General features: G+C 39.1%; 1 protein-coding gene across 1 annotated transcript in view; it reads right to left on the reverse strand.

Moving 5' to 3' along the window:
• Positions 1-27,541, reverse strand: part of PLCG2 (phospholipase C gamma 2) — a gene marked incomplete at its 5' end in the record, with an annotated part of 54,172 nt that overhangs the window by 16,179 nt on the left and 10,452 nt on the right. Inside the window, 18 exons of the mRNA XM_080351985.1 lie at positions 1,021-1,201; positions 2,534-2,653; positions 4,014-4,214; positions 4,942-5,120; positions 6,006-6,095; positions 6,310-6,414; positions 8,267-8,435; positions 9,589-9,709; positions 10,681-10,766; positions 12,119-12,237; positions 12,411-12,512; positions 13,550-13,622; positions 14,525-14,568; positions 15,926-16,009; positions 16,756-16,840; positions 20,045-20,092; positions 21,575-21,668; positions 24,244-24,384. Coding sequence (XP_080208111.1) covers positions 1,021-1,201; positions 2,534-2,653; positions 4,014-4,214; positions 4,942-5,120; positions 6,006-6,095; positions 6,310-6,414; positions 8,267-8,435; positions 9,589-9,709; positions 10,681-10,766; positions 12,119-12,237; positions 12,411-12,512; positions 13,550-13,622; positions 14,525-14,568; positions 15,926-16,009; positions 16,756-16,840; positions 20,045-20,092; positions 21,575-21,668; positions 24,244-24,384 — 2,042 coding nt within the window. The remainder of the gene's footprint in view (positions 1-1,020; positions 1,202-2,533; positions 2,654-4,013; positions 4,215-4,941; positions 5,121-6,005; positions 6,096-6,309; positions 6,415-8,266; positions 8,436-9,588; positions 9,710-10,680; positions 10,767-12,118; positions 12,238-12,410; positions 12,513-13,549; positions 13,623-14,524; positions 14,569-15,925; positions 16,010-16,755; positions 16,841-20,044; positions 20,093-21,574; positions 21,669-24,243; positions 24,385-27,541) is intronic.

Raw genomic sequence — 27,541 nt, forward strand, 5'->3', positions numbered from 1 at the left:
GGAACCTTCTATGTGTAATCAGGGAAGGTAACACCTACACTTACAATTTCTGTGTTACCATACTTTAGTACCAGTATTCGTTTCACTATTAAGTAAAAATTCTAAAAAAAATATATACACTTGTATTTTTCATTTTATTCTCTCCTTGTGTTCCTATCTGGACCCAGTTCTAGGATACAGAACTTTAGCTATAGGCAATATTATCAAAAATCCTGAGGTTTAAAATCCTTTCAGTCCCTTTTAGTCTCCCCAAAATAAATAAAAACCCCAGATTTCAAGCATGGCAGGCGTGTTTTTCCTGCAGCTTCTAACAGACATATATTTGAAAAGAGAAGACAGCATCTCAGGCTTTTCAAAAGCCAGTTACATCAGCTCTCTCATCATGAAACATCCATCCAGAAAGTCGGGCTCTATGCTAAGCTGCTTATCCAGGCTCCCAGTTTAGTCAATGGACAGAGACAAGTATCTCTGAGGGAGATTCCTCCATGCTTATCTCAAAGAGTGAGCCTTCAGAGGTACTCCTCGCTTTTTAACACAGAAGGCAGTTGGACACCATCCCTGAGATGGCTCCGGTGCGGTGAAGCAAATCGCACTGTTTGTCCAGAGCAAGGCACAGCAGAATATTTCATTTTTTTCTGAAATGCTTAGCAATTGGCATCTGCAGGATCACTTTAAGATCTCTGCCCACTCCAGCAACAGAAGAGAGGGCCAACTGCAGGTGAGGCTTTTATCAAAAACTCTTTGCAGAGCAATGATCCCCCACTTTTCTTTTCCAATCAAACCCTGAGGAAAGCAGGAGTTGACCTGTAATCAAAGATGAAGCTCTTTCCTTTACACATCTCAAAACCTTTGTGAGAGAAGTCAGTACAACCATCTCAGTTTCACAGACAAGAAAACTACCTGCTTAACCTCCCCCAAAGATCATGTACCACGGCCAGAACCAAACCCAGCACCTCCAGGTCTAGATCGGGGACTCCATCCACTACAGCGACTGGCACTGGGACACAGACCATTGCTCACCGTGCTGTAGCGCTCCAGCAGTTCCTCAGTCACCGGGTAGCGCAACTTCATTTTCCTGTACAGCGGATGCTTCTCATAGTACGTTACCAGCTCCACTAAACTCTCAAAATAGGCCGAGGTTCCGAGAACAAAATGACGGCCTTCTTGCTGAATTCGGAAGTGCTTCACCTTCCCCTCCGCTCTGTGAAACAAATGCAGGTGCTGTAAATGGTTTTGGTACTTGCAGTGAGAGCATCAGGGCTGTAAACTGGACCAAAACTGCTTTGTGCATCTTCACCACATGAAATAATTTCTCCCTCTTCCAAAGCCTCTTTTATTCACATTGAATTCCAGTTGATCGATTCAATTCACAAAAAGACAGTCTCACTTTTCTACCATGTACAGAGCCCTGGAACAAATCCACGGTTTTGCTTAAATTTCCCTATTTTTTCCTCTACAGACAGGTATTCTGTCATCTTTATACTAACACGTATGTCTCTGATCAGAGTGACAGACCCTCTGGCATCCGCTGTAGCTGATCTGCCAGTGTCCCTAAGCGACAGACACATTCCCCTCAGAATGAGTAGCTGTCTCTTGCCTATATTCATTTTGATAACGACAGAAATCCATTTTGAAAGAAAAACAAACAAACTCACTCTTGTGCTTGAACACAAGGTTTGTGCTTGCATTGCTAACAGTAAAACCATCCACTGACAGCCCACCCACAGAAGACCCCTGCACCCTTTTCAAGCTGCTGAGGTTGTGGTACTTCTTGTTTTCCCCACTGTGAAATTGTTTTATTGAGATGCTGCAGCTCAAGCTACTTCAATAACTTAATATAATACTTGGTAATAACACTTTGTAACAGCAGAAAGCTTAAAACCAAAGTACACAGGTGACTGGGGAATTCTAGACACCTTCAATACACAGTAAGGGTTGTAAATAAGAGGAAAAAACAAGTATTTGTTTTTCCAAAGCAATTTTATATGTTGCAGAAATATGCGTTTTCAGAGAAGCACAATTTTATTTGAAGGCATGATGGAAAACATCCCGATTCTATACATTTTATTAATATTGCTGCAAGAACCACAGTTTCAAAAATATTTTCCCTAGGGGGAAAAAAAAAAAAGTTTCATTTTGACATTTCATTTTGATCAGTTATATGACAGGGCAGGATTTCCAAGGGCAGAAGGACCCAGAATCATTGCTGAACCAGCACCAAAGAGAACTTCAAAATAACACCCTGTAGTAAGAAGTGCCAAGGAAGTGAAGAAGGACTGTGCACAGTTCTCTATGGGAAAAAAGGGACAGTCAGTGTGCAAACACTCTTTATAAAAGCATCAAGGATTTTTCCAGTCACAAATTAACTCTTGTACACATTGTCATACATGGACCTGCTGCACAAATTACCATGCTAATTACCCAAAGTTTGAAAGCAATAATTTTATGAGTCTTTAAAAGACCACTTTATTTTTATATAGAACAGAACATTGTTGGGCTACTAGGGAATGTCGTCATATCTGCCTTTTCTTACCTGAAAGTCATGGCAAACGAATCAGGTTCATCTCTCTTTCTAATCAGAAAGGCTCCATCTCGAGGAATTCGCATCAGCATGTCTTCTGCCTCTCCCCGACTCAAATTACTATAGTACCAACTACAACAGTTAAAAATCAAAACAGACAAAGGATTACAAAGCTTGTCAAGTGTCATTCAGTAAGAATAACATGCAGTGTTATTAACAACACTTCCAAACATTACAAGAAAAATTCTGCATTGGAATTTCCCCATCTTGCCGCCTATGACAGCAGCTTATTACAGAACATTGTAACATAGCAGCTTATTTTGGATGAAAGCATAAAGAATAGATCAGAACACCTTGCCTATCTGAAATGATAGAACATAAATCTGCATTTCTTCCTGAAACAAAGGTGCTGGATCCTGCTTTTAGTCTACCATTCAGTTTTCAGTAGTTTATTCAGAGTTTTCACACAGTAGATTTAAGGAAAAGCCCAAAAAGACAAACACCAGGCATTTGAATTATTTTAGTCAGAGCTTCATTTTGTCTTTCATTATAGGGATACACCCATCTTGGATGTAATGTGCCTTCAGTGAAGCTGTGGCCACTTACTCTGGCAGTACATCTCCATCTTATACAGAAAGGCAGGAAAGTCTAACCCTTAAACTCTACCCTTCCTTCTCACTGGCTTCCAAAGTGATCTGTGGGTGGTCAGTGACTCCCAGAGCACAGGGCGGGGGGTGAAAAAATAAGTTTAATGTCACAGATCAGTATTTCACATGCAAAGGAGATTTACTTCTTCTCACTGAAAAGAAAACTGGGGCAGTGATGACAGTGTTCTGCCAGCAAACAAGAGCAAGCTCTGCCTGGGATCTACATCAGGCAAATCACAGCTGGAAATAACCACCCAGCTACACTGTTCCTGGCAGCATGGGGCAAAGTCAGCCTCATCATCTCTGACAGAGGTGAGGGGAGAACGGGATTAGGAAAACCTAACTATTTGGGCTCAGTGCCCTAGTAACAGCGTTTCCAGATGGCACAGACCACGACCACTTAGTTGCCAGACCACAGCCAACTACTAAATACCTAATCCAATCCACTGGGTGTTATAAAAACACTGAGCTGAGAAAGAAGGAACTGGCGCTTTTCCACAGCATTACAGTTCTCACTGATTTTCCCAGTTGCTGCTGCTAAATTGCTTTCCCAGTGACTGTCCTCTGTTGTACCAGATTCTCACAAAGTCAGTGATCTTACTCAGCATAGAATCATAGAATCATTTCAGCTGGAAGAGACCCTCAGGATCATTGAGTCCAACCATAACCTAAACTAACTCTAGCACTCTTTCAAGGAAGCCTATCCCTACGACACCCATGGACAAGCAACACTCAGGTGTGCTCCTGAAACCAGGGAATTTTCTCTGCAAAAATCCAGGACGATCTAAACCAATGCCAAGGACACTGACAGAACAACCCTGCTGCTTGCCTTCTGCTGTACGTACTCTTTAGTCTCGTGAGGGCTGGGATTAGGCACAGCATCAGTCAGACGCAGCTCAAACTCAGCACATCGCAAGTGGGCCTCCTTGTAGTGTTGAATGAGATCATAGATGCTGTCGAAGGTGAGGTTGTCTGTCAGGTAGTATTTCACAGCGTCCCCATCACTTGAAGAACGGATACGGCAGTGCTGGACTCTGCCTGACCTCCTGAAGAAATGAAAAGAGGCATAAGGAAAAGGAAGGTTTTACAACAGATTTTCTTTTGAAGCATTTCCTCATCGTTCCTGGTTAACTAGCTGCTGAGCTTGCCAAGAGGCAAGAAATCTGTATCATCTCCTAAAACCAGCAAAGTAAGAGGGGCAACAAAAATCCTGACAAGTAAGATTACAGGTCCAAAACCAATAATTGTGAACTCACAGTGGTTTAAAATCTGGTATACACTCAGTCCCTGCAAAATTTGCTCTGACAGCTAACCACACGCCACACTCTGAAAATTCTTTATTATTTTCCATCTAGAGGACCTTTTCATTGAAAAGATCAATCTCTGCTACTAAAGGTTAACTCATGAGGCTACATTTTCAGTGTAGAAATCAGTAATTTATCCCAAAATCAAACTTTAGCCCACTTATTGAGGAAATAACCAATCCTATATCCTGCCAGAGCACTAGAAAAGTTGAGAGAGAGGGGCAGTGAATCAAACCAGTCAGTTCTCTCTTGACAACTGTAACCTACTGTGCCAAAATCCGCTACACTACAGTGAAGTTTAATTCAGAAAGTAGTCTTTCACAACCTCATTAATAACATCCCTGGAATTACAGCAACTCCTTATTCATATTTTCTCTCCACTATAAATGCATACTTGAAAAATACAGACATTTTTGTGCGCCATAAACCAAACAAAACCCACATAAAATTTTTATGACAATCGCCATACCAGAATGACAAGGTGCAATCATCAGGGAAAGCCTCACTTTCCCTAACTAGGAATGTCCCATCCTTGCCACCCATTTCAGCACAATATTCCTGGAGCAGTTTCTCAGCAGTTGTTCTCCCCTCCTTCATTTTCCCATGGAACCATTTCTCTTTTAAGTGCAGTTCAGTACGTTTCACCTCCTAGACCAGAAAATAAGAATTTTTATAGTGCGTTTCTAATTTTTCAAGCCGTTCCTGTGGAGCAGTGATCAACTTCAGCCTTATTTTAATATCTAATCAAGAGAAAGTGAAAGAATGCAGCAATGCAAACACATTTATATTTTCAAGGCAAAACACCCTACTGCTAATTCACAGGGTTTCTCATCAGCTTTTTCCAGGATTTATCAGTGTTCTTTCATACACATTATTTATTTTACTGACATTAACAACTAGGTGAATGGGTAAGATGTTCTGCATATGCAGAGAGATCTCTGAACCTTGCACATACATGTTACCCATGAAAGGGAGTGCACAGAAACTCAAAAGATCCATCTAGAAACCATGCTGAACATCACTGCTATTGCAACCATTACTGAGCTTCACGTTTCTTGCTTTACCAGGCACAACCACCAGGTAAAACACGCTCACCTGTGACAAACACTTTGCAAATACAAAGTGAACAATATGCCCTCTTAGTGTGCTGTATTACTACCACAACAAATCTTTGTTCATCATACTGTCTAGTTTGAGAATAGCAATATTACTTAGCCAAAGGCATATAAAGACTTTGATTGCCAGTGCATGCAGCAGCATTAGCATTTAAGTACCAAAATTATATTTCATTGTCTTTGTACTCTTCTGCACAAGCCCTCAATTAGTCAAGGGAAAAAGTTATTTTATTAAAAATAAGGCTAACTGGAGTACCTTGGCAAAGACCCTTAAAATTCTTTATCTCCAGGTACACTTGTTATCTGACACCGATCCTCTACCATTTGAGCACCAGCATAGAAAATATGCATCTGTAGACACTGAAACAATCAGTGAGAATAAAAATAACATGCTTAAATAATAAAACATAGCCATTACCTTTGGTGAATCTTCATCAGCATTCTGTTCTATGTCATCACTGAATGAAAGCTTCTCATCAGCAATAGCACAGTAGTGCCGAGTCCATTTCTGAAATTTGAGAGATATTAAAACCATTAACAAGACAGAGGGAAACTCAGGACAATTTCCAAACAAGGTATAACGATAAACAAAATACCTTCTTCCCTTCAGTCACAGCTGTTCAACTGACAATATTACCTCACAAATATTGAGAAAATCCACGTAAATTTCCAATATTACACAAGCTAGCAACAGACTGTAGCAAGTTTAACGTAAATGATACCTGTTCTATTGTGTCCCACATGTAAAGTTCTCCTTGTTGCTTCTTTTCTTCTTTCTTGTCTTCCAAGTTCACATCAACGTCTCCCTTTGGCCCCAGTTTTTTGTGCTTAAAAACAAACAAAAAAAACCCCACCACATACATACACTCATCTAGAATAACCTATAAAATTAATCATAATATTTCACCACACTCAGTATTACTGGAAGTATTTCCCTCCATTGCCCAGTCACCTTCTATCATTACAATAACAATGGCTATTCCACAAGGCTTTATGCAACAGGGCTGGATTTTCTTTCTTTAAAATGTAAATATCATAATAAAGGTTAAAAATTTAGCAGAGGTATGACTCAAGCAATGAAGAAACAACTAGATTGATAAGAGCTTACCATTCTTTAGAGGACAGAAAACATGAAGTGACACATACCAAGAAATAAGGATAAAACAAGAATCCCTCTGCAGAGAGCAGGACATAAAAGAATTAAAATGAAAGGGGTCACTCTTCGACAAGAAAAATGAGCAGAAGCAAAATCTTTTATGAAAAGAGGGGCTAAGTTCTACTTTCTTGAGAGTGATCATGAAAAACTGTGGCTCAGGGGGCTAGGAGTAACATCAAATATTGAGCTGCAGCTAATGACAGGATTAATCATCTCATATTTAGTAGTTCTTAACTACATTCAGTTCTGCATAGCCTGCTCTAGGTAGATTTCAATTTGACAGGTTTATCTGAAAAATCCCACAGGCCCCTAAGTAGGAGTTGTCTCTGTTTACTGAGAACATTTTCCAAACAAAACCCAGATAACACAACCAGCTCACTGGCAGGTGCTGATCTATTTAAAGACTCTTTAATGCTCTGTTAGACAGGACAGAGTGATACAGATATTCTCTCGTGCAGACTCACAGTAGTCTGTAATTCTCTTTGAATCAGATCTGTCACGTTATTATTCATGTGCCTATGCAACTCCCATCTATGCTCTGCAAGGTAACGACAGTTTGGAGGGAAAAAACACCCAGAAACCTAAACAGAGAACTTTTGGGGTGCTATTATTTCCAGTCTTACATTCAAGAGCTGTATGCTTACAACTATTAATATCTACTCTTATTTCTTCTGTTCAAAAGTTTAATAGGATGCAGTGCTGTCACAAGAGCTGGAAACCTGAAGCATAGACAAAAGTTATTATTTTACTAAAGACATCATGAGCAGCCTCCAGATTCTTCACCTAATTTTGCCTTTTGAAAGGTTCTTCTACTGCAGTTTCAATTTAAGAAGTCATCTTTCAGTTACCTGCCTCATGTTGTTGCACAACAGTAGCGAGTAAAGCATCCGTATTGCCCAGAAGGAAAGACACCCTAACATTGTCCTCTAATAGTTTCACAAGTGGCTCACTAAATTACATATGTAAATCACACTGAGTTCACAAATGCCCACAAATATTTGCAGTTTGCAAACAATCCTGACAACCTAAGTGTGCAGCCTGCAAGTACTTCGGGTTTCACTCGAATAAGAGGTATTCTTTGGAAAAAAAAAAAAAAAAGTTAATTACACTAATCAAACTTCCTGTTCAAGAACATACTTTTATCATTTTTAAGGAGGCCACATTGAGTAAGAAGTCTATTATGAACATCTGTGGCAGTGAACTGCTGAAATTTAGCAGTGACATTTCAGGAGCTGGAAGACCTTTAGAGAAGAGCTAACATTCAATCTGGCACTTGAACTAGCAACAATTATTGCAAAGAAAACCAACAGCAAGCACTCTAATGTGTTGTGCTACATAACTCCATGTGGTATTGCAAAATGTTACCAGCACATACTTCAAGCATGGGGTCTATTTTTTCTGGACAGGAACTAACAGCTCAGCTGTGAAGCCAGGAACTAACAGCTCAGCTGTGAAGCCAGTAGTGTTTCTGGCTCCTGTTCTTGTTTTCCTGTTTTATCTACCACCACACAAAGCAAACCTACCTTGATGATGATTTTTTCTTTCAGCTGGGTTGGTGACGGTAGCTGGTCTGCGCTGGCTTCAACGGGTTTCATTAAAAGCTGGTCCCCAAACACCTCCTTGAACACTTTGGCCATGTGCCGCTGCTGCTCCACACTACAGTGCTCTTCTATTGACAAAATGACTGGGTATCTTTGATGGAGCAAAGAAAGGTGAACAAAGATAATTTCTCCTTACTACAACTTGTTAAGGCAAGGAAAACAGCACCTGCCCTCAACCCTCAGATCAAAGAAAATGTATAAAGCAAACAAGAAGACAAAAGGGATGGAGGCAGACACACAACAGATAATAACAGATGTGCAATCACAGAATCGTTAAGGTCAGAAGGGACCTCTGGAGGCCACCTAGTCCATACCCCTTCTCTGGGAAGGCCCAGTTCCCATCAGGTTTCTCAGAGCTTTGTCCAGGCGAGATTTGAGTATCTGCAAGGACAAAGATCCTTTCCAAGCTCTTCAGGCACAGTTTCAGTGCTAAAGCACCATTATGTGAACATTTGTTTCTCCTCTCCTCAAAATTGTGTCTGTTTTCCTTCACATGCACTCCAAGAAGAGTCTGGCTCCACCTTCTCTGTATTAATCCACTAGGTAGCAGAAGACACCAACCAGACTCCCTCATTAACCTCTTCTCAAAGCTAAACAAGCTTAGTTCTGTGAGCTTCCCCTTGGATATCGTGTGCTCCAGCTCCAATATTGAAAACTGAGGCAGAGAAAGCACTGAGTACTTCAGCCTCCTCCACTCACTATGTCTGCTGTCCAAATCAGCAGCACATTTTCCTTCATCTTCATTTTGTTGCAATTCTACCTATAGAAGTCTGTCTTGCTGTCCTTCACATCCCTCAGCAATTTCATCTCTGAATGAGCTTTGGTTCTTCTAATTTTGACCCTGCATATCCAGGAAATATTTCAATATATCTTCTGGGTAGCCTGTTCCTTAATGTAAGTAGGGAAAGCATCACACGGCATTCATGGTACTAATGGTCTGAAGCCATAAATTTAAGACATAGTATTCAGCATTTGAAGTTTCACACTTCAATTTAATAAAAGAAGACCCAAGCAATGAAATGGGAGCCACTTTAGGGTACTCGCTATCTTCCTTAGCAGCAAATTGTAATGTAACAGGACTTTCCTCAAAACTGAATCTATTAAAGATCCACGTTTAGCAATAATGAAGACTACTGGAATGTCGTTATTCTCCTATTACTTTTTGCACTAGATTATAGAGAAAATAAGTTCAGGAAGGTCTAAGCATACAAAAACAGGCTTAAGGAAAGCAAATCAAAACTTACTCAGATGTAACAAAGGCATGATCTTTGATTGCCTGAACTACGTCATCAAATTTGATCTTTGTTGTCCGCGTCCATCCATGGTAAATGATGGGTTTCCCATCAGGACCATCCCAGCAATCCACTAGGAAAAACAAGCAGTGGAAAAACAAAAAGACTGAGCAATTACTTAAATAATTCTAACAGAAAGAATACACCCAAATTTTCAGCATTTCACATATTGAGTCATAGACCTTAATGCTCTAATAAAATATTCTATTAGATAACTTCACATCTCTCATAGAGGAAATTAATTTCACTTAAGTAAGAGCAATGCAAATAAAATACAATGGAAAATTTTCCCAAAGCATTATCATGTGGGAAACTGGAAATAAGGAATTTAGGCAGCTATATTGTCAGTCTACTAGTTTACAATAATTTTCCAGAGATAAATACACTCCAATAGGTGGCAAGTCAACAGCTTATCCATTTTGATGGTTTTAACCTTGAAACTCAATGATTTGAGATACATTTTGCCTTAGCCAAATTGAACAGGCAGTAGCAACAAGTTTTATGAAGTAAGTGGTGAAATAATATGAAATTGAAGTCAAATTTTTCAACAAGGTACACAAGCACAGAGATGAAGACACATACGTGGTTAGCGGAAAACAAATACACAAAGACATCAATTGACTTACAAGCAAGTTAAATAGGATGAAAAATGGGACCAAATTACAAAAATCTCTATGCCTTAGGCTTGTCTGTATTACAATGAAGGCAAATAAACTATCTATCTACAATAAATAAGTAATTCTGGTTGAAATCCTATTCTTTCATATAGTAGAGCCGACACTGAATTTTTGGTGTACAGTGAGATGAGATTTAGAAAGTCCTCCTTAAAATTCCAAGGGAACAAGAATCTGAGTAAGTGAACCAAGGCAATATTGAGGCATATGAAAAACAATTTAGGGAATTGGTGTTTTTTATATGACTAACTTCAACTTCAGAAAACAAACTAGTTCTTGATTTCAGTTCTTTTTTCTTTCTTGGTAAACAAGGGAAACTCCACTTATATAGAGAGCACATTATAAACCACTCTACAAACTCTTTACTTACACTCAATACATCGACATCCCATTCTAAGGCACCTGATGTAAGCCTCTGTGGAGGATTCACTTCGAAGCTGGTCTCCTGTCAGGTATCTAAGGAATAAAAGGAAATTGTAAAAGACAGGCAGTCAATTTCAACCATTTCCCACTCACTTTTTCTCCTGTCATGAAGACTGCATGTTGATTTTTTGATTGGTTGGGTTTTGTTTTGTTTTCCTTGCAATGGAAGAACTGAACGCTGCTGAATCTGATGCAATCAGATTTTTGAATGGACCAAGTTATAGGAGGTTAAAGCCTCAATCTAAACATCAATCAACTCAAACCGACACACTTCTAGAGAGCAAATCATGACTTTGAAACACACCTAAACCTCATCATGCTGAGGTATAATCATTTTGGAAAATATGTGGAGGGTATTGAGAGTGATACCACAGCCTAAAACTTAGAAATACACCTATACGCTATATCCATATCCATTTTATTTCATTGCCTGCAATATTTTATTTGTTCACCTCTCCTCCCTCTTTTACACCTTGTTTTTCATTACAATGCTAGATGAGCAAATGCCTTCCATTTGAAGACAGTTCAAACTTATCATCACATAGGTTCGTACTTGAGCAAAAGAGCTTGAATATCACAGATTGTCGAGGGAAAGGGCTGGATACCTTACACACAAACTATAGAAATTGGCAGCTCAGCTGCTAGTCACAAATTCTAAAACCAGTAGCAACAAAAATACAGTCCTCAGGCCTCCAAGCTTCTGGCTGTAGAATAAACTCAAAATAACAAAGAAGAGTGTGAATAGCAAACAACGCTCTTCCTCTGCCTCAGGGACCTCTGTCTGCTCCGATCCTCATTACCAGGCAAAGACCGTGAACAGCCAAGTCCTCATCAGCAGATGTGCTAATTTAAGGTCTCCATATTCCTGTCTTGCTCAGGACTAAACCTTAGTCCACTTTGTGACACTGTCAACTGTCAGAGTATCTATCTAATAGTGCACATCACTGCCTCCTCTCCCTAGGCAACAAATCCACACAAATGGTGTGGGATTTTCCCACAAGACAAGTGGGGTCCTTCTGGCATTTCTATGTTCAGGTACAATTAGTGCTGACATTAGCTCAGTGAGGCTGTTGGTGCTCGGAAAAAAAATGAAGCTCCCTGAATAACTTTAATTTCTGAAAGCAGAAAGGCTGGAACAGTTTAAACTCAAGATTTCTTTTTATTTTTTGTAACAGGATTTGGGGTTTTCCTCTTCTCTTAGTGTGTCTAAGATCTTAAGAGAAAGGGAAAAAGGAATCCCACAAACTGTATTTGCCACATTTACATCATGCTTTAGGAAGGTTTCACAAATCTGCACAGTTTATTTCTGGCATAGTCAGAAATACAGACCTAAAGTGCTAGGTCTGTTTGAACAGGGATAGACAATGGAACTTTTGATCACTTACGTGTTATGAGAGGAAGAAATCCAGTAGTGGGACAAAGGATTATTCATGTCCTGTGCATCTATTGAATCATATTTCTCATCCCAAATACTGTTTTCTTTTGCAAAAAGGTAAGTAAGGAACTACAATACAAAGAGAGAGACTGAATTTAAATGCTTTTACCACACAAGACTAAAAGAAATCTAGCAATGTAGCAAGAGAAACCTAGAGGATCTGCCACAAAATTACCAAGCTAGGAACTAGCAGTGAGAGACAGAAGTCCATGACATGTTATTAGAAAGTATCATTATTTTACCTCGTCAACAAAGAGGAAGGGTTCAGCAGTTTCTCTCATAGTGTCATCAATAAACTTCGTCATTCGTTCTCTGACTTTACTGAGATCTTGTGCCCAAGATTCCTGCAGATAATAATAATAGAGTAGAAAAAAATCTTGAGAAGTGGCACTATGCTACACAAAATCAAATAATGAACAGAGACCTACAGATGTCATTTACTTCTCTCTCATCTGGCAAGTTTATTGCCAATATATTTTATTGTACGCGCGTATCTGAAGAGTCTCCTCTGTGAAGTTTAAAGCGGAAAAAGAAGATCTCCATCTAAGTACCTTTATAGAGATTGGAGGCTCACAAGATACATACTATATATGTGCACAAATGCATGCAGATACAGAGAAAAAAACTGGCTGCCTTGAAGGATCTGCTTTAACTATAATCTCATTTCTAAGTGCAGTCTGAACATCCTCTTAACACAGTGCAACAGAGAGAAAAAGAAAGTAGCAAGCTTATACAGGAAGTGTAGATCTCACTTTTCAATCATATTTGCAAACCTGGAGCTTAGCAGCATTAGCAAACATCACACAATTTTTCTCATGATGCCTGTGCTAAATAACATACTAGAAGACCACGAAGACAAGGTTCCAATCCCTGGTTCCATCCTTACCTGCCTGCTTGTATGGGACACCGAACCGGCTCTATTCAACAGAAAATTAACTTTGACTCAAATCCAGGCATTCAGCTCAGCTTTTTATGTAAAAATGGGTTACTGCTGCTAAAATGGGGCCATGGTCAAGGCATTACCCCAGATGTAGCTATGACAACAACTGTATCTAGGCCAGGCTGTCATCTTTGACATATATCCAGTGTTTATTTGTAACCTCGTCTATTTATCTACATGACTAAACGGAGACCTGTTAAAACCTTATTTACTTTGTTCACTCTCTCCTCCTCTGGTGCACCTTCAGAGTCTTTGTATAAATGAAAAATACTAGTTCTTGTGAACTTCAACAGCAACAAATAAGGAGAAATCTTTCCAAGGTCTAGTATCACAGCTGACATCAATCATATTCTATGACACATCACATTTCTTTTTAATGAGCGTAGAATTCTGTGAGACAATCTCAAGAAAAAGAACTCAAAATTTCTGTAACCTTCCCACCTGCTGCTCATGTAGCAGGAATCTCTGAAAGTCATGGAGATGAACTGCTGAAGCATCTGGACGGTCAGTATTTCTTAAAAAAAAAAAGAAACAAGGAAAGTGAAGCCAAAGAATTAACAGAGGAAGTGCCAGCAGACGTTAGAGCACAATATGAAAATGACATGGATTTGTATCTTGGATTTACAGCATAAATGTGCTGCCACCACCAAGAGACTTTTTATTACTTCGATAGAATTTTGATTAGGCTTGTAATAGTGTATTATCTAATTGCTGTATTTTGAGTCTTTAAATAAAGCCTCCTGCATTCCTGATGTATTTTTCGTAGTGATTCACTGGCAAAAGCATCAAATCTCTGCACAATGCTTTGTAGAAAATGAGCAGCATTCACAGGGGTGTTGTTAAGCTTAGTTGAGACATATGGAGACACCATCCTTATAAATTACCACAGAGCCACACTTCCACAAATAACTCCTCCCACGTATTATTCCGATGATCTATTGTGATAACCCAAAACCTCCTAAAAAAGGATGTGAGATGCAGCTGCACCAAGAAAAAGCAGCACAACTGCTTTCTCTTTTGTAGGACAAAAATGCTGCATCACCTGATACCAACAAGGTATTTATAACCTACCCATCCTTGCTAAATCTGTGCTTGTAGGCAGTCCCACAAAGTTTAGTTCATATTGTCCTTCAATAATTCTGCTCAGCTCTTACTAAATCAGAGGATGGGCAAATCTGCTTGTTCAAGTCCACACCATTTTTGTAGTCAGAAGGTGAAAAACATTTATCAAATTATATCCAGCATTTTTTTCCACTATAAGTTCACCTTTCTGAATGCAGAAAGATGTATCATTTCTTTTCACTTACTAAAGCATCAGAACAAAAAAAAAAAACAGTGAAGCAATTAAAAAAACAATCCTGCAGCACTACAACCATATGGAAATGTGGAAAAAATAACACAAACGAAGAATCTCACCCAAGAATGAACACAGAGGAATCCTTTTTGAATTCATCAAGAATCTTAAAACAAACAAAACACAGGAAAGGGAGACAAGATAAATAACAAAAGAACAAGCAATTTTCTATCTAATGCCATCTAATAATGTCCATTGGCCTGGGAAGGTGAAATACATGTATTTCTGCTCTAGAGAAGCTACATGCCAGTTGTCAAGACACACTTTGAATGAAATACATAGGTAAAACATGCTGCCAAGGCTGGCACGTGCACTTCAGGCCTTTCAGCATGAACGCATGCAATTTTCAAGCAAAAAACTTGCTGTTTATAAGGCACCTTATACACATAGTCAAGTTTCTAGGGCACTTCTATTGTTTGATATCCCAGAAAAATTGCAATTATGTATCATCCATCACATTTATTCATGGGAATATAAAACCCAAATTGCTTCCAGCTTGGAGCAACGTAGTTACAGATCGCAGAAAACTTATTAACTGACCCAAAGCAGTTGTTGAGCAAACTGAGGAGTTTCTCTGAAATAATCTGGAGGGGCAACAACAAGTTTAAGGAAATCACTCTGTATCCTGTTTTACTCTTTAGCTTTCTGCTCAAGTTAATTACCTAGACTTTCATGGCCAAAATTAAAACCCTTTCAGTAAATGGAGATTCTTTATTACTTCACAGTAATCTCAGTATCACTTTTAAACAGCACAATAAAGCTCTACTGCCAAAAGAAACAGCAGTGACTTTCACTATTGAAGCTTCTATTTTAGCAAATGCAAGTTGAACCAACTATAAGCACATGTCGTTATGCAAGTAATTTCAAATTATGTGTTTCCACAAAGTTTTAAAGGTTCCTGACTTTCAGAGTCACTAAATGTATGCAGTTTCCACCAACTTCATGAATCGCTGCAATGAATACATGGAAACAGTAGTTGGGCAGTTTCCCATCTTGTAATGGACTCACCACCTTTAATCTCTAACCATGAATGATGAGAACAATAGCTGTTATATGATGCCCAGGATACATCCTCACGATTTACAGAATGTTCTTAGTGATAAATATTAATGCAAGTATGGAAAACCTTGCTCTTATCAGTAAACAGATCAGCCAAGCCTAATGAAAAGACACGCTACATCCTGAACAAACTCAGAAGAAAAGTTCTTCCTAGAAACCCCATTGCATCAGTGCATATCTCTGTTGCCACAGAAGCAGCAATATCAATGTCTTGTTCATCTTCTTAAGCCAATTGCTGATGGTGGCTGTCATCTATAAAGTACAGTACTATACTCTTTTGCTGTTACAAGAATGGGGAAATAAAGAAAAATTAGTAATAACGAGAAATAAAAAACAATCAGCATTCATCCTTTATTCTGATCAAGCAACTAAACAGTATGAAGACTACTTAGGAAAAAGCTTACCGATTTCTGCTGTTCAAACATGATTTTCTTGTAGAACAAATGAAATTGTTCAAAACTAAGATCTTCCTTGTGAGCGCCTATCTCCTACAATAGAAAGTAGCACAGAGTGAGTTTAGAATTCCCTGAACTGCATTTGCACGGCAAACAAGTTGCTCTTACTCCAGCTGCCACCTTCTGACACATTCTGTTCTACTCCAACTTCACTTGTTTTAACCACTTGCGATTTTTAACTTTTTAAATTATTTGTAATGCAAACAAGTAAACAGATTGTTGGTTACTTAGTGCTTCTAACCCACACCTTTGGTCTGGCATTTTGTATCGTGACTTCATTTCCACTACGTTACTGAAAGTACCTCATTTAGCCATTGTTAGCTGGAGCAACACAAGCAAGAATGTAGGCTTTAGGGGTGGAGAGCTGGAAAGCAGGAAGAGGTGAGATATTTAAAATTCCTGTAGGAATCAAAACAACCTTCAGAAGTTATTAACACAAGTTGGAGTGAAGAGGTTATTACTTGATCATACTACCAAAAAAATATCTTATATATGATTTTTATCTTAAATATAAAACAGTTTCCCATCCTCTTGCACAGTATAAGCACTGGAGCTCAAAACCCGGTGTTAGCTTTGGTCAACCATTCAATGAAAAGATGGAACATTTATATCTATATTTTCTTATAGCCTTAGATATAGGCAAAGCCAAGCTGAGAAATGAACCAATATAATTTATTTAACTGTACATGGCAAGAAGCAAACATACAGGCAGTGCCCTGAAAAGAAATAACAACACATATCAAATAATAGCAAACAGATATAATTTATCAGGTAATTACCGCAAATTTATCCTTCAAGAACTTCATGCTGCTCACTTTGAAGTTTACTTGGGGAAGGACAGTTTTCAGCTCTCTAAGACTGATACTGTAGGAAAAAAAAAAAAAAGAAGAAGAAAGATTGCAAAAATCCCACAGTTCTGCTGTATCTAGTCAGCCACTAATGTATTTTCTATCAATACAAACACATGACTATTGAAACATTTTGGGTAGGGCTCATCTCACAAAGCTGTAGGCTTCTATAAACATAACATCCACATGTGAGCAAACTAGACATGTTGAAAACAAGGAGGTGCAGTTTTCATTACCATTATAACCTTTTTCTCCAGCTGTTATTCGCTTTTATGGTAAAATTGATTTCCAGCAGCAAGACTCTCCCCCTCTCCAACACCTGAACACGACCTCATCCTACTCTCACAATCCCCAGAGAGGAATTATCTTCCAGGTCATTTGCACAGACCTGCTGACCCTTTCTAGAGAGTTTCAGAATGTCCAGTGATACACTAGCAACATTTAAAATCCAAAGTTTTCTAAATAACAGCAAGATCTTTCAAATGAGACACACTTATTTCAGATTGTAAGCAACGTAGTGCTTACATACATCAAGTATTTAAGCAATATTCACAACGCTAAATTAATTATTATTATGAACAGAGAGAACTTTCTTTGGATAGCAAAGAATAGAAATCAGATTGCATGTTCTAAGACAGAGTCTGAAACTCTGGGTAGGCACTGACGTGAGGTCTCAATGAGAAAGACACAGCGTTACAGTGGGACATCTGAAAGGCACAGGGAAAAGTTGCAAAGATGCGAAGATGAAGGGAATTCACAGCAGCAAAAGGAAGCAGGGAAGAGTCAAGAAAAGGCAGGCACAGCATCCATGGGTCCTACAGGCAATGCCCACAAAACATTAATGCAACACCACCAGTACCAAAGAAAACAAGGCTATGGTACTCTGTCTTGACCTACAGTGCAATTCATAAGCCATTAACTCTCTGCAAACACAGGATCAGAACAGAGTCACTTGAAAGCAACAAAAACAACCAGCACATAGACGAAAGCAGCACTTCTGTCCTACAGTGTCCATACAAGTAGCTACCCTGTGAGATATTCTCCTCTCCATTGTGTAGAGCGGGAAGGAGGCAAATTGAGAAGGAGCTTAGCCAAAATCCATGCCCAAGCCAGATTAGAACTCAGGAAATTCCTGGCTTTCCGCCTTGTCGCCAGACCTCTGGAAAAAAACTACTTCTTTTAGGAGCAAGAACGAGCACTCCGTTTGTACTCTAAAGACCAAGCACAAGCCATTTCCTCTGGCCAGACAAGTACAAGCCAAAACAAAGAGCGGGGACTTCATTACCACTGGAAAAAACTCAACCTATGAAACCTGGAAGCCTAACCTTTACAATTAACCTCCCAAGAAACTGCAACACTACACACAATGAAGCTCAGTCTAAACTGCTTTCCTGACTTTTTCTAAAAGCATGAATCATCTATCAAGAGAACGAAAAACTGCCCTCTCCGCACTGCAAGTCCCCTTGATCCTAATCAGACTGTGACGAAACAACCCTAAACCAACACATGAAACCTCTTCAGCAGACACACACTGTCAGCCACAGCTTCTCCATCCTAACATTTGCTTGTGTTTCATGACCCTTACCAACATACCCCCACCACAGGGCAAGTTTTTCAAAATATATCAGCAGGTGTAAGCCAATATCCAGTAAAAATGATTTACTTTCCCCTTCACCGCTCCGGTCAGCTTACGAAAGGCTGGTTTGCAATGGTGTCTCAGCTCATGCTGATGGCAGCTGCACAACAGTGTTGTTTCCTGCAAGAACGCAGTCTCATTCACACAATGAAACACCACACTTTATTTTGCTTTTAGGAAAAGGCCTAAACGAGAGGAAACGCATGTACTTTTCTACACTGAATTACACCTTAGAATAAAATGCATGTTCCAGACAAAGGGTAAAATGATGGTAAAGTAACAGACATTGGGAAGGAGGGGTTAACATTCTTCTCATGATCACATGATTTCTGGCAGCTCTAAGGAGAGGTATGCAACTGAATTAATCTTAAAAAAAACCCTCCTTTGTTGTACAAAAGCTATAAACCCACAACACACATGGACCTGAAATGACCTACTGAAACTCAAACACACGAAGCTACACAGCACACTGGGAGCTACAAGCCATGAGACGTCTTTCACGTGACAAGCACCGTGTCAGAGCTAACTCTATGGCTTGGGTCTGTTTGAACATGTGGCAAGAGACAAGCCTGTGTAGCCAGGCCAATTAATTGCTAAAAAAAAATAAAGACTTTGCCTTATTCCACACCACTATGCCTTCCTTCTGTATCCATCCTCAAGAACATCTTCTGTTTCCCACTGTTGAAGAAACTCTTTCCCACGGTACTACCCTGTCATATCAGTACTCTTCCTCTTTCTCTCCTCTAATAGCCTCAGGTATCTCTGCTGTCTCCTCTTAATACTCTGTTCTCCTCACAGCTCTGACCCCTGCAGGCAAGAATTCATGTTATTGCTGGGACAAGTCCATCTCTGGATATATTTGACACTGCTGCCATGATTAGTTTCAAAATACATACCACACATATTATAATACAACTAGTAGTAATAATAATAATAATTACAATACTAATAATACCACACATACTATAATACTAATACTAGCTATGTGTAAGCCCCACTGGGACTGAAACAAGGGAAGGCTAATCACTCTGCCCTGGATCTTTAGCAGCCCACATTGAGCTCTGTTTATCCAGCTTCTTTGTTACTACTGCCCAAACAAGCTTATAAAAGCTGGTTCTGGTCTGTCTAGTTTATGTGTAATCATTTCAGTGCAAACATGCATCAGCAATGAAGGAAGAACTGGTGGCATAACTGCACGGGAAAGCCCACAGCGGGTTATACAGTCCAAGCTGCTGGGCTACAATTTGGCTATGAATGGGACATCTATAAGGTCTCTTGCCTTTATAAGGCAAGCAACCTACCACACCTGCACAGCTGAGCTGAATCTCTGCAGTAAGACTGGGAGAATACAACTCCTTGTCCCCATTCCAGCAGAGTAATCCTAAACTAAAAGCAAAACTATTTATTTTTCATCATTTGAGTGAGTGCTATGACCACATTGTGTTGAGCAAAAGGCAGAGCTCAAGTTGTTAAAGCAAGAGCAAATGCCAGTTTCAGTGACCTCATATTTATTTGTTTTCATTCCATGTTAGAATCTGCAACAAAAGTTCGCTAAAACCAAACTGAATAAAGAGAGCTTCTTACCTATTTCTTCTAGTTTGATCAACAGAATAGATCTGCTTTCTCAGCCAGCTTGTGGGAAAAAAAGGGAAAAAAAAAGGTTTAATCTAAGAATTCTAAAGAAAACAGAGCCAATGAAATATCAAAATCCACAGATTAATTCCAATAGAAATATTTAAGTCATAAGATACATATCTTTTAATAAAGTGAAAGCATTTCCAGTACAGCCAGTTTTATAACCATATTTGTAAATACATACTTTTCTGCTGCTTAATATTGCATTTTAAAGCCACATAAACAACACAGGAAGGGGAAGGGTGGGCAGGACAGAAAAGAATGAGCAACCAGAAGTTGTAAAAATTTAAGTGGATAAAGTGAGCCAAAACTTCAGCTAATCGAAACTGGAGTAAATGTTTTATGCCAGATGACGCTGCTGGCTCAAAGATCTGTTAGATGCACAAAAATTAAAAACTAGGGGGAAATCAGAATAGTTTGGGTTGGAAGGGACCTTCAAAGGTCATGTTTAGAGGATTTTAAAGAAAAGCCTCAGTAAATTGCACATCAGTTATAGGAGCACAGCAAAACACTGTTAGCAGCATTAATAGTAAATACACACACACAATGTGTTGATCTAAAGGATGAACACAGCATGTCATTATTAAGCTTATCCTCAGGCTCTACGGGAATCACTGCTGTGTAAACGTAGCCTGGAACCCAGCTGCACTTTGAATAACAGCTCACTGCAATACCATACAAGAGATAAGAATAGATAAGAACTCTTTCTGCCCAACTGGAACAGCAAGTAAAGACAACATCAATGTCAAAACCACAGTTTGCTCAGGTAGCAAGCGAGGACAAGGTATATCCTCACAACAGGTAACAGCAGTGGACAACAAACAAAACTGCCAGCAGTGATGAAAAGCTATCGGGTACAGGGACAGTGTTAAAAACTTGTCAACAGAACTGGCATTCTGAGCATGAGTAGCTTCATGTGGAGAAAACAGAAGCATTAAGGGCACAGTTTCAACACCATATGGCTGGCTGTGAAAAAGTAACCCTTCAAAATGTTCATTTTCAGCCTGGCTCTCGGAGTCAGCTGAGCACACTGCCACACAATGCAACGGCTCCAATAAAAAGGAGAAACTGCAAAAGTGCATGTCGAATTATTGGAACACAAGACACATGGACATCTGGGAGAGCAAGCCTACTGTGATTGCATAAGACATTTGAATTTTCCAAGAATCAGTGCACTCTTACATCAAATGTACTTGTGATCTCTAAGAGATTTTTGGTTTGTTTTGGAATTCAGAACAAGGTAAACTGCAACTCCACATTAGTGGCTGCAGCAGAGTGTGATTCCAGAGTGTGTGTATAGCAAAGCAGACATGGAGAATTTCCATACGAGCTTTCTGTATCATACACTAACTGGACAGTAGTTGTTCTTAAGGTAACTGGCTGGCACCACTTGTTGCACCTTAAAAATTTCTTTCAGATTTTCCACTTCCAATTCCAAAGAAAAGCCAAATTTCACAAAGTGAAATTATGTCCACATACCTCTCTGTGATCGCTGGTGTTGGAGCACTCATGACCTCTTGATACAAGATATTCAAGCCACACAACCATTTATCAGCATCATCTTTAGAGTCAGCTGAAAAAATAATATGGTATGAGAAACATCAAAAGAAAATCAACACAAAACCAAGACATAACTTACGATGTTTAGATAAACCCTAGTATACAAAGCTGCTGATTGATCTTTTTCTTTGATAAATCTCACCACATAACTTTATGTTGCTAATAATAAAACTAATAAAAAACAGCACAAATTTGGAGGTGGGAGAGTTAATTTTGGAAGCTGTCAGCAAATACCTCCTCTTTGAAGTCTGTTTATCAGGGTAGACAAGTTTCAGTATCTCAGCAGAAAGACTATGAAACTACTGCTGAGCTCTTGTAGTAACACAATCAAAATCTGTTTTCTTATTTTCTATCTCCAAAACGGCAAAAGCTCAGGGACCTACATCTAGAGCAACTTGAGCTGCGCAGACAAAAGAACTCAGTGCATTATAGCATAAAACTAGTTCATTATATTCCAAGCAACCTACAAGAAAATTGAAAAGTACGGGCTTTTGATGTACATAACCACCTCCTGTTTGTCCTACCCATACTTCTAAACACGGATTGTTCCAGAACAGACTGAGGCAAGAGGAACAGGAAGGGGGCAATGCACAAAACTGGTGTAGATCACATAGAACACATTGTAATACAAGCTAAAAAAGGTCTAGAATCCCTTAAGTGGCTTAATACTAGAAGCCAGGTACATCTTCCTCTCAACCTTATAAATTGTTTTATCACTGTCTTGGTTTGTTTCAAATGTAGTTTGCCCTTCTGTTTCCCAAACCAGAAGAGTCCTCCACATAATTTAACATGACTGCATTTGGTAATGCTTTGATCCAACAGAAGCAACATGATGAACTGCGTGCTGGGTATAGCCTTCCCTCGGGAATGCCAGTTAAGCTGAAATCCAAGTCCATCTGCTTTAGTGTGCTAGTTCTGAAGTTTCATAAAGGCATTCTTCAATTAAACCAGTTCTGAAAAATTATTTTCACACACTAGCTGAAATTGCGTTTCTCACAAGATGAAGATTACATTTTATTTAAACATACTGCCAAACAATGCTTTATCCCCCAAGGATGAAGCTAGAGCCCAGTCTCAGCTCCCCATGGAAATGTTTTTCAGTTGGTTACAATTTCGGAAAGAACACCCACTACCACTGCCAAATCAATTCTTCTCCCAAGACAATTCTGCCCTTTATGACACCTACCATTCCCTTTAAGTAACAACTATTTTATATTGTTTTAAGAAACCACAACAAAGCACTTCAACAAGGAAAAGGACTTCCCCCTTAATTGAAAGTTATACCATGTTGTTCTGCAGTTCAACATTATGGCAACATATCTCACGATACCAAGTGTTTTGAAAGTATTGGCAGAAGGCTGCTTTTGAGAACTGCCATGGAGGAGGGACGGGGGGGTTGTTAGAGGAAATCTATCAGAAGTACCTGGCATGGAGGCACGTAAGCACAGCCGCTTGCTCAAAATTTTCACAGACTTCAGTAAACAATGGTAAAACTTATTTAAAGTTAAAAGCCTATAACAATGGAGTAGTCACAAGCAGTCTTTAATTTCCAGTGCATCAGACTGCAAAAAAAATCTGTCTTCTAGTACTGCAATCTATTAGCAATTAGTTCCATTTTTTAAAAAGCTGCTGTTGGCATTAAAATGCTTACAAAGCACTCCTATTTTCTCCTATTAAGATTTTGCAATTAGTTTAATTATTTAAATGGACAAGTGTGCTCCTGTATATAACACAGAGAACTACCACTCCAAATAAATCATCTGTATGATTCTAAAGGATCCACCACAAACTTTTTAGAAGACAAATCTCTTTGTAAACTCCACTAGTGAGAAACTGTATTCAGCCTGCACTGTAAGAATTTATATCCCTTTTCATTTCAAAAACCTTGGGCTTGCGAACCTGGATAATCTCACCTGAAATAAGAAGCGTCCCATCCCTTTCCACAGATACAGGATACAACTTCCCTCCATTTCACATGGATCACTTCAATATCAATTTATCACCTTCCAATTTTATTTACAGTCCCCTGGTACTTCTTTACAAGTTTGGTATTATCAGGTGACACGCACACAAATAACCCAAACTAGAAGTTCATTTTTCCAAACTAGTCTGCAATTGCCAATAGGTGATAATGAAGTTTCTGTGATGCAGCTTAGTCTAACTCTTCATGGCTATTGTTTCCTGAATCATTTTGTCCAGACTGGAAATGCCAGGGCAATATTCTGAGCACAGTGAGACAATAGCAAATCCTTTGCTGACTTTAAAGAGGACAACGTCACCTCTGCTCTTCAGTGTTGAAAACCTTACCATAGGTATTTAACCAGCAGAAGTCTACCTTGCTAGAAATGACTGAGCAAAGCAGAAACTACACTCACACAATACACTATTTGAAAGCAAAACATTACAAACACAGCAGTTCACAGACATGAAGGGCCAAGTAAAAGGTCTGTCTCCAGATTTTAAACATCTGGTGCACTCCTGAACTGCAGAAGTCAAAACCACAGTAGTCTTCGCATTACTGTTCCATCGATGTATTTGATGTGTTGAATCGGGAGGTTTAAAGAAGAAACAAATAAGAAAAAAAGTACCTGCTAAGCTTAAGGTGTTGAGGACAAACTGGGTACCATAAAAAATAGTAAAGCAGTGTTCTTCTCTTTGCTTTGCTTTGCAACGCTCAAAGTCCTTTGAATTCTTTCCTGGGCGAATTTCTTTTATTTCCATCAGATCCACTGAAATGAAACAGCATTCAGTCAGTACAACGGCACTTAACTTCCAGCAGAGTCTGAAAAAATAAATGAATAAGTCGAAGCATGTATATATATATAAAATATCTATATATAGATTTTTTTTATGGGCAAGGAATACAAATTGCAATGGCTTGCCATCCACGAATCCACAACTAAATATATTACAGACTAACAGACAACAGTAGAGAAGGACCAAAAGAAGAAGAAAAATAACTTGTCATATTTTTATCATTTCACTATCACTGATTATCCACAGACAAAGTATATACACGTAGCCCCTTTGGGTTGCAGAAGACATGATTCCACAAATGGCAAGAATTTTCCAATTGCCATGACAACTGTTCAGAGACAAAGAAGAAAAGATACAACTTCTAACTTACACACCTAAAACTTATACATTAGATCTTAGTCAGCTAACCTTGTCAGCTAGTATAGTCACTGGCACTTGTAAGAAAAATATTTAAAAGTAGGAATATAGAGAGAAAATCCAGCCTAATAATTAAAATGTTTGTGAGGTTTTTTCTGGTCAACTCCAAAGAGATGTCTGGTTTTTGACATTATTTATTTTATCAGTTTCAACTTGCTGCTTTCTACAGAACACAGGTACCTTTATGAGTAGAGCAGAATGGGAATGCTGCATGAGCACACATTTTCTAAAGTCATCTCCCTTTTTATCAAACCCTTGCTACACGGCCTGCACAACAGCAGTGGGACAGAACTGAAATAGAAATACATGCACTCTCAAGATAAGATACTTATTAGAAAACTGAGGAAGTGGTTTTGTTCTGCCCGTGGACCAGACAAATAAACAGCTCTTCCCACTTCTGGACAGTCTTGACTTGCAAGCTACAAGATGAAGAGTGAAGAAAAACATTTCATGGTTGCTCTCGAAATGTGTTTATCAGACCTAGAAAGATCCAAGGAAAATAGCTGAGGGTTTCTGTGCATGCATTTAAGAACGCCGCAGCGTAAAACCCTGTTTTAAATGAGCGTCTCACCAATAACAGAAGATAGTTAATAATACAATAAAAAAGCAACTCTGCTGCCAACGGAGAGGGAGCTGAACACCAGTTAAAGCTTCGGCCTGTGTAACGCTGGGATTCTATGATGCCATCATGGAAAGCACAGAGAGACAAGTAACAAAGTCCATCAATAAAAGCCTTCTAATAAAACATTAATTCACCTTGGAATTTCTTTTTCTCTGCAAAGTATCCCAGGCCAAACTTTCCCCCAGATGCTCTTTTCTACCAGTCATTGAACAACTTACCTTGGGAAATTGGGACCTCAAAGGTTAGCCTGAACTAATCACAGGACACAAGCATCTTAAACTAATTTGTCCAAGTGTCATTATCTTGAAGATAGAGCTTTTAATGTGTCAAGATCTGTATCTCAGCCACTCTCTCAAAGCATGAAAACACCTCCTAAGATCTGCATATCTGATCGGCCAAAGCCCCTAAATTTAGATGTAAACTCTAAAATAAATTCATGACATGACCATAAATGTCCAGCAATCAAAAGCTCCTACTGATGGCTCTGAGCCCCTGACCATCCACAGTCTCACATAGATCCCTAGTGGTGTATCCAAATATCCATCCCCAAATGCCACCATCTGAAAAAGATGATCTAAGCCCATGAGTTCATGTTAATATCCCCAGAGAAGAATGAGGATGCAGAGACAGAAAGTACCCAAATGGAGAGGGAAGGAGGTTGCGTGGGACTGCATACCACGTTGGCTCATTCTCATCATGGGCAAGAGCAACCCCAGTTATCTCTTCTGCTTTCCCTTCACCCAACAAATCCCTGCTGAAAACCAGAGTTTTAACTCCAAAGCAAAGCACACCTTTCATTTCAGACTCCTACAAATCCACACATGAACACCACACCACAAAGACCCCCTCAAAGTACAAACTATAAGCAGCAATAAAACAGGTTTCACAACCTGCATTGCTGTTGTCATTTCAAGTGGCTCTTACCTCATACTGAACTCCGAAACAAACACACAAACTTACTCAATGTCTCCCCTCGGTTACAATTACTCACTACAGTTCTTTTCCTTGCATTACAGCAGCCTTTCAACCTTACCGTCCCATTCTCCTGCATGAACATATGTGTATATACATCCAGACACAAGGATTTTTATATGCACAGGTTTCACACTGGTAACCACATTACTGTTTCTCCAATTGCTCTTTGAAAGACATTTCTATATCCTAATTGCTAAAATTCAGTAAACAGGGGAATGGTTCAGCCAGAGAACAAAATCTGGGGAGAAAGGGAGGAAAAGAGAGAAAATAGTTATATAAAATCCCCTCAAATTCAGAATTTCATGTTCCTTTACTTTTCAGGCAACATATAGGTCCTAGAAAATTCTGGCAAGATATCACTATGTTTACTTAAATAATATATGAAACAGGTGTACAAAACACAAGAAAGACATAATACATGTTATAGTTTCAGAAAATGAAGAGAAACTACCTGAATATATTTTAATGATATTTTATAGTGTCATTTAGGATGCATTATTCTATATTATTGAAAGAAAAGCCAAGGCAGAAAATCAGAGGGAGAAACAAGAGACATGCACAGTGAGCATAAGCTTGGGTCTGGTAGTCTGGAGCCACCAGTACCCTCCAAATGATGCTCACTAAGCCCAGAATGGCTGATCCCAACTAAGCCGAGAAAGGAACAGGCCAGGAAAAGCTGCAGCATGTTTCACACTCAGATTAGTAAATGAGTTGTACCAACTTAGCTGTTACGCAGTCACTGTGGACTTTTTATAGCACGATCTGTCACTGAACAATCAAAACGTAACTTTGTGCCAGGGCTCAAACTACAAGCACAGCACCTCAGATACTCTACTGCCTTGAAGTACTGGAGCCTTCCTCCTTCTCAGCCCCACATGCAAATTGCAGAGCTGTATCTTGACACGTTTTTACACTTATTCCTCGGGTATGATACACCTGAAAAAAAGCACAGATCTCGACATATTCAGATTGCAGTGTCAGATCAAATCCAACATGTTTGCAGGTGTGATTTCAATAAAATAGTGCAAGAAGATTAATGCATTTCGCAAGGAAACATAAATCAAAGTATGCCCTGTAGTTAACTCACACCCAGCAAGATGAGGAGGACACTCCCA

Source organism: Nesoenas mayeri, assembly GCF_963082525.1.
Source record: "Nesoenas mayeri genome assembly, chromosome: 12".
Classification (NCBI taxonomy): Eukaryota; Metazoa; Chordata; class Aves; order Columbiformes; family Columbidae; genus Nesoenas; species Nesoenas mayeri.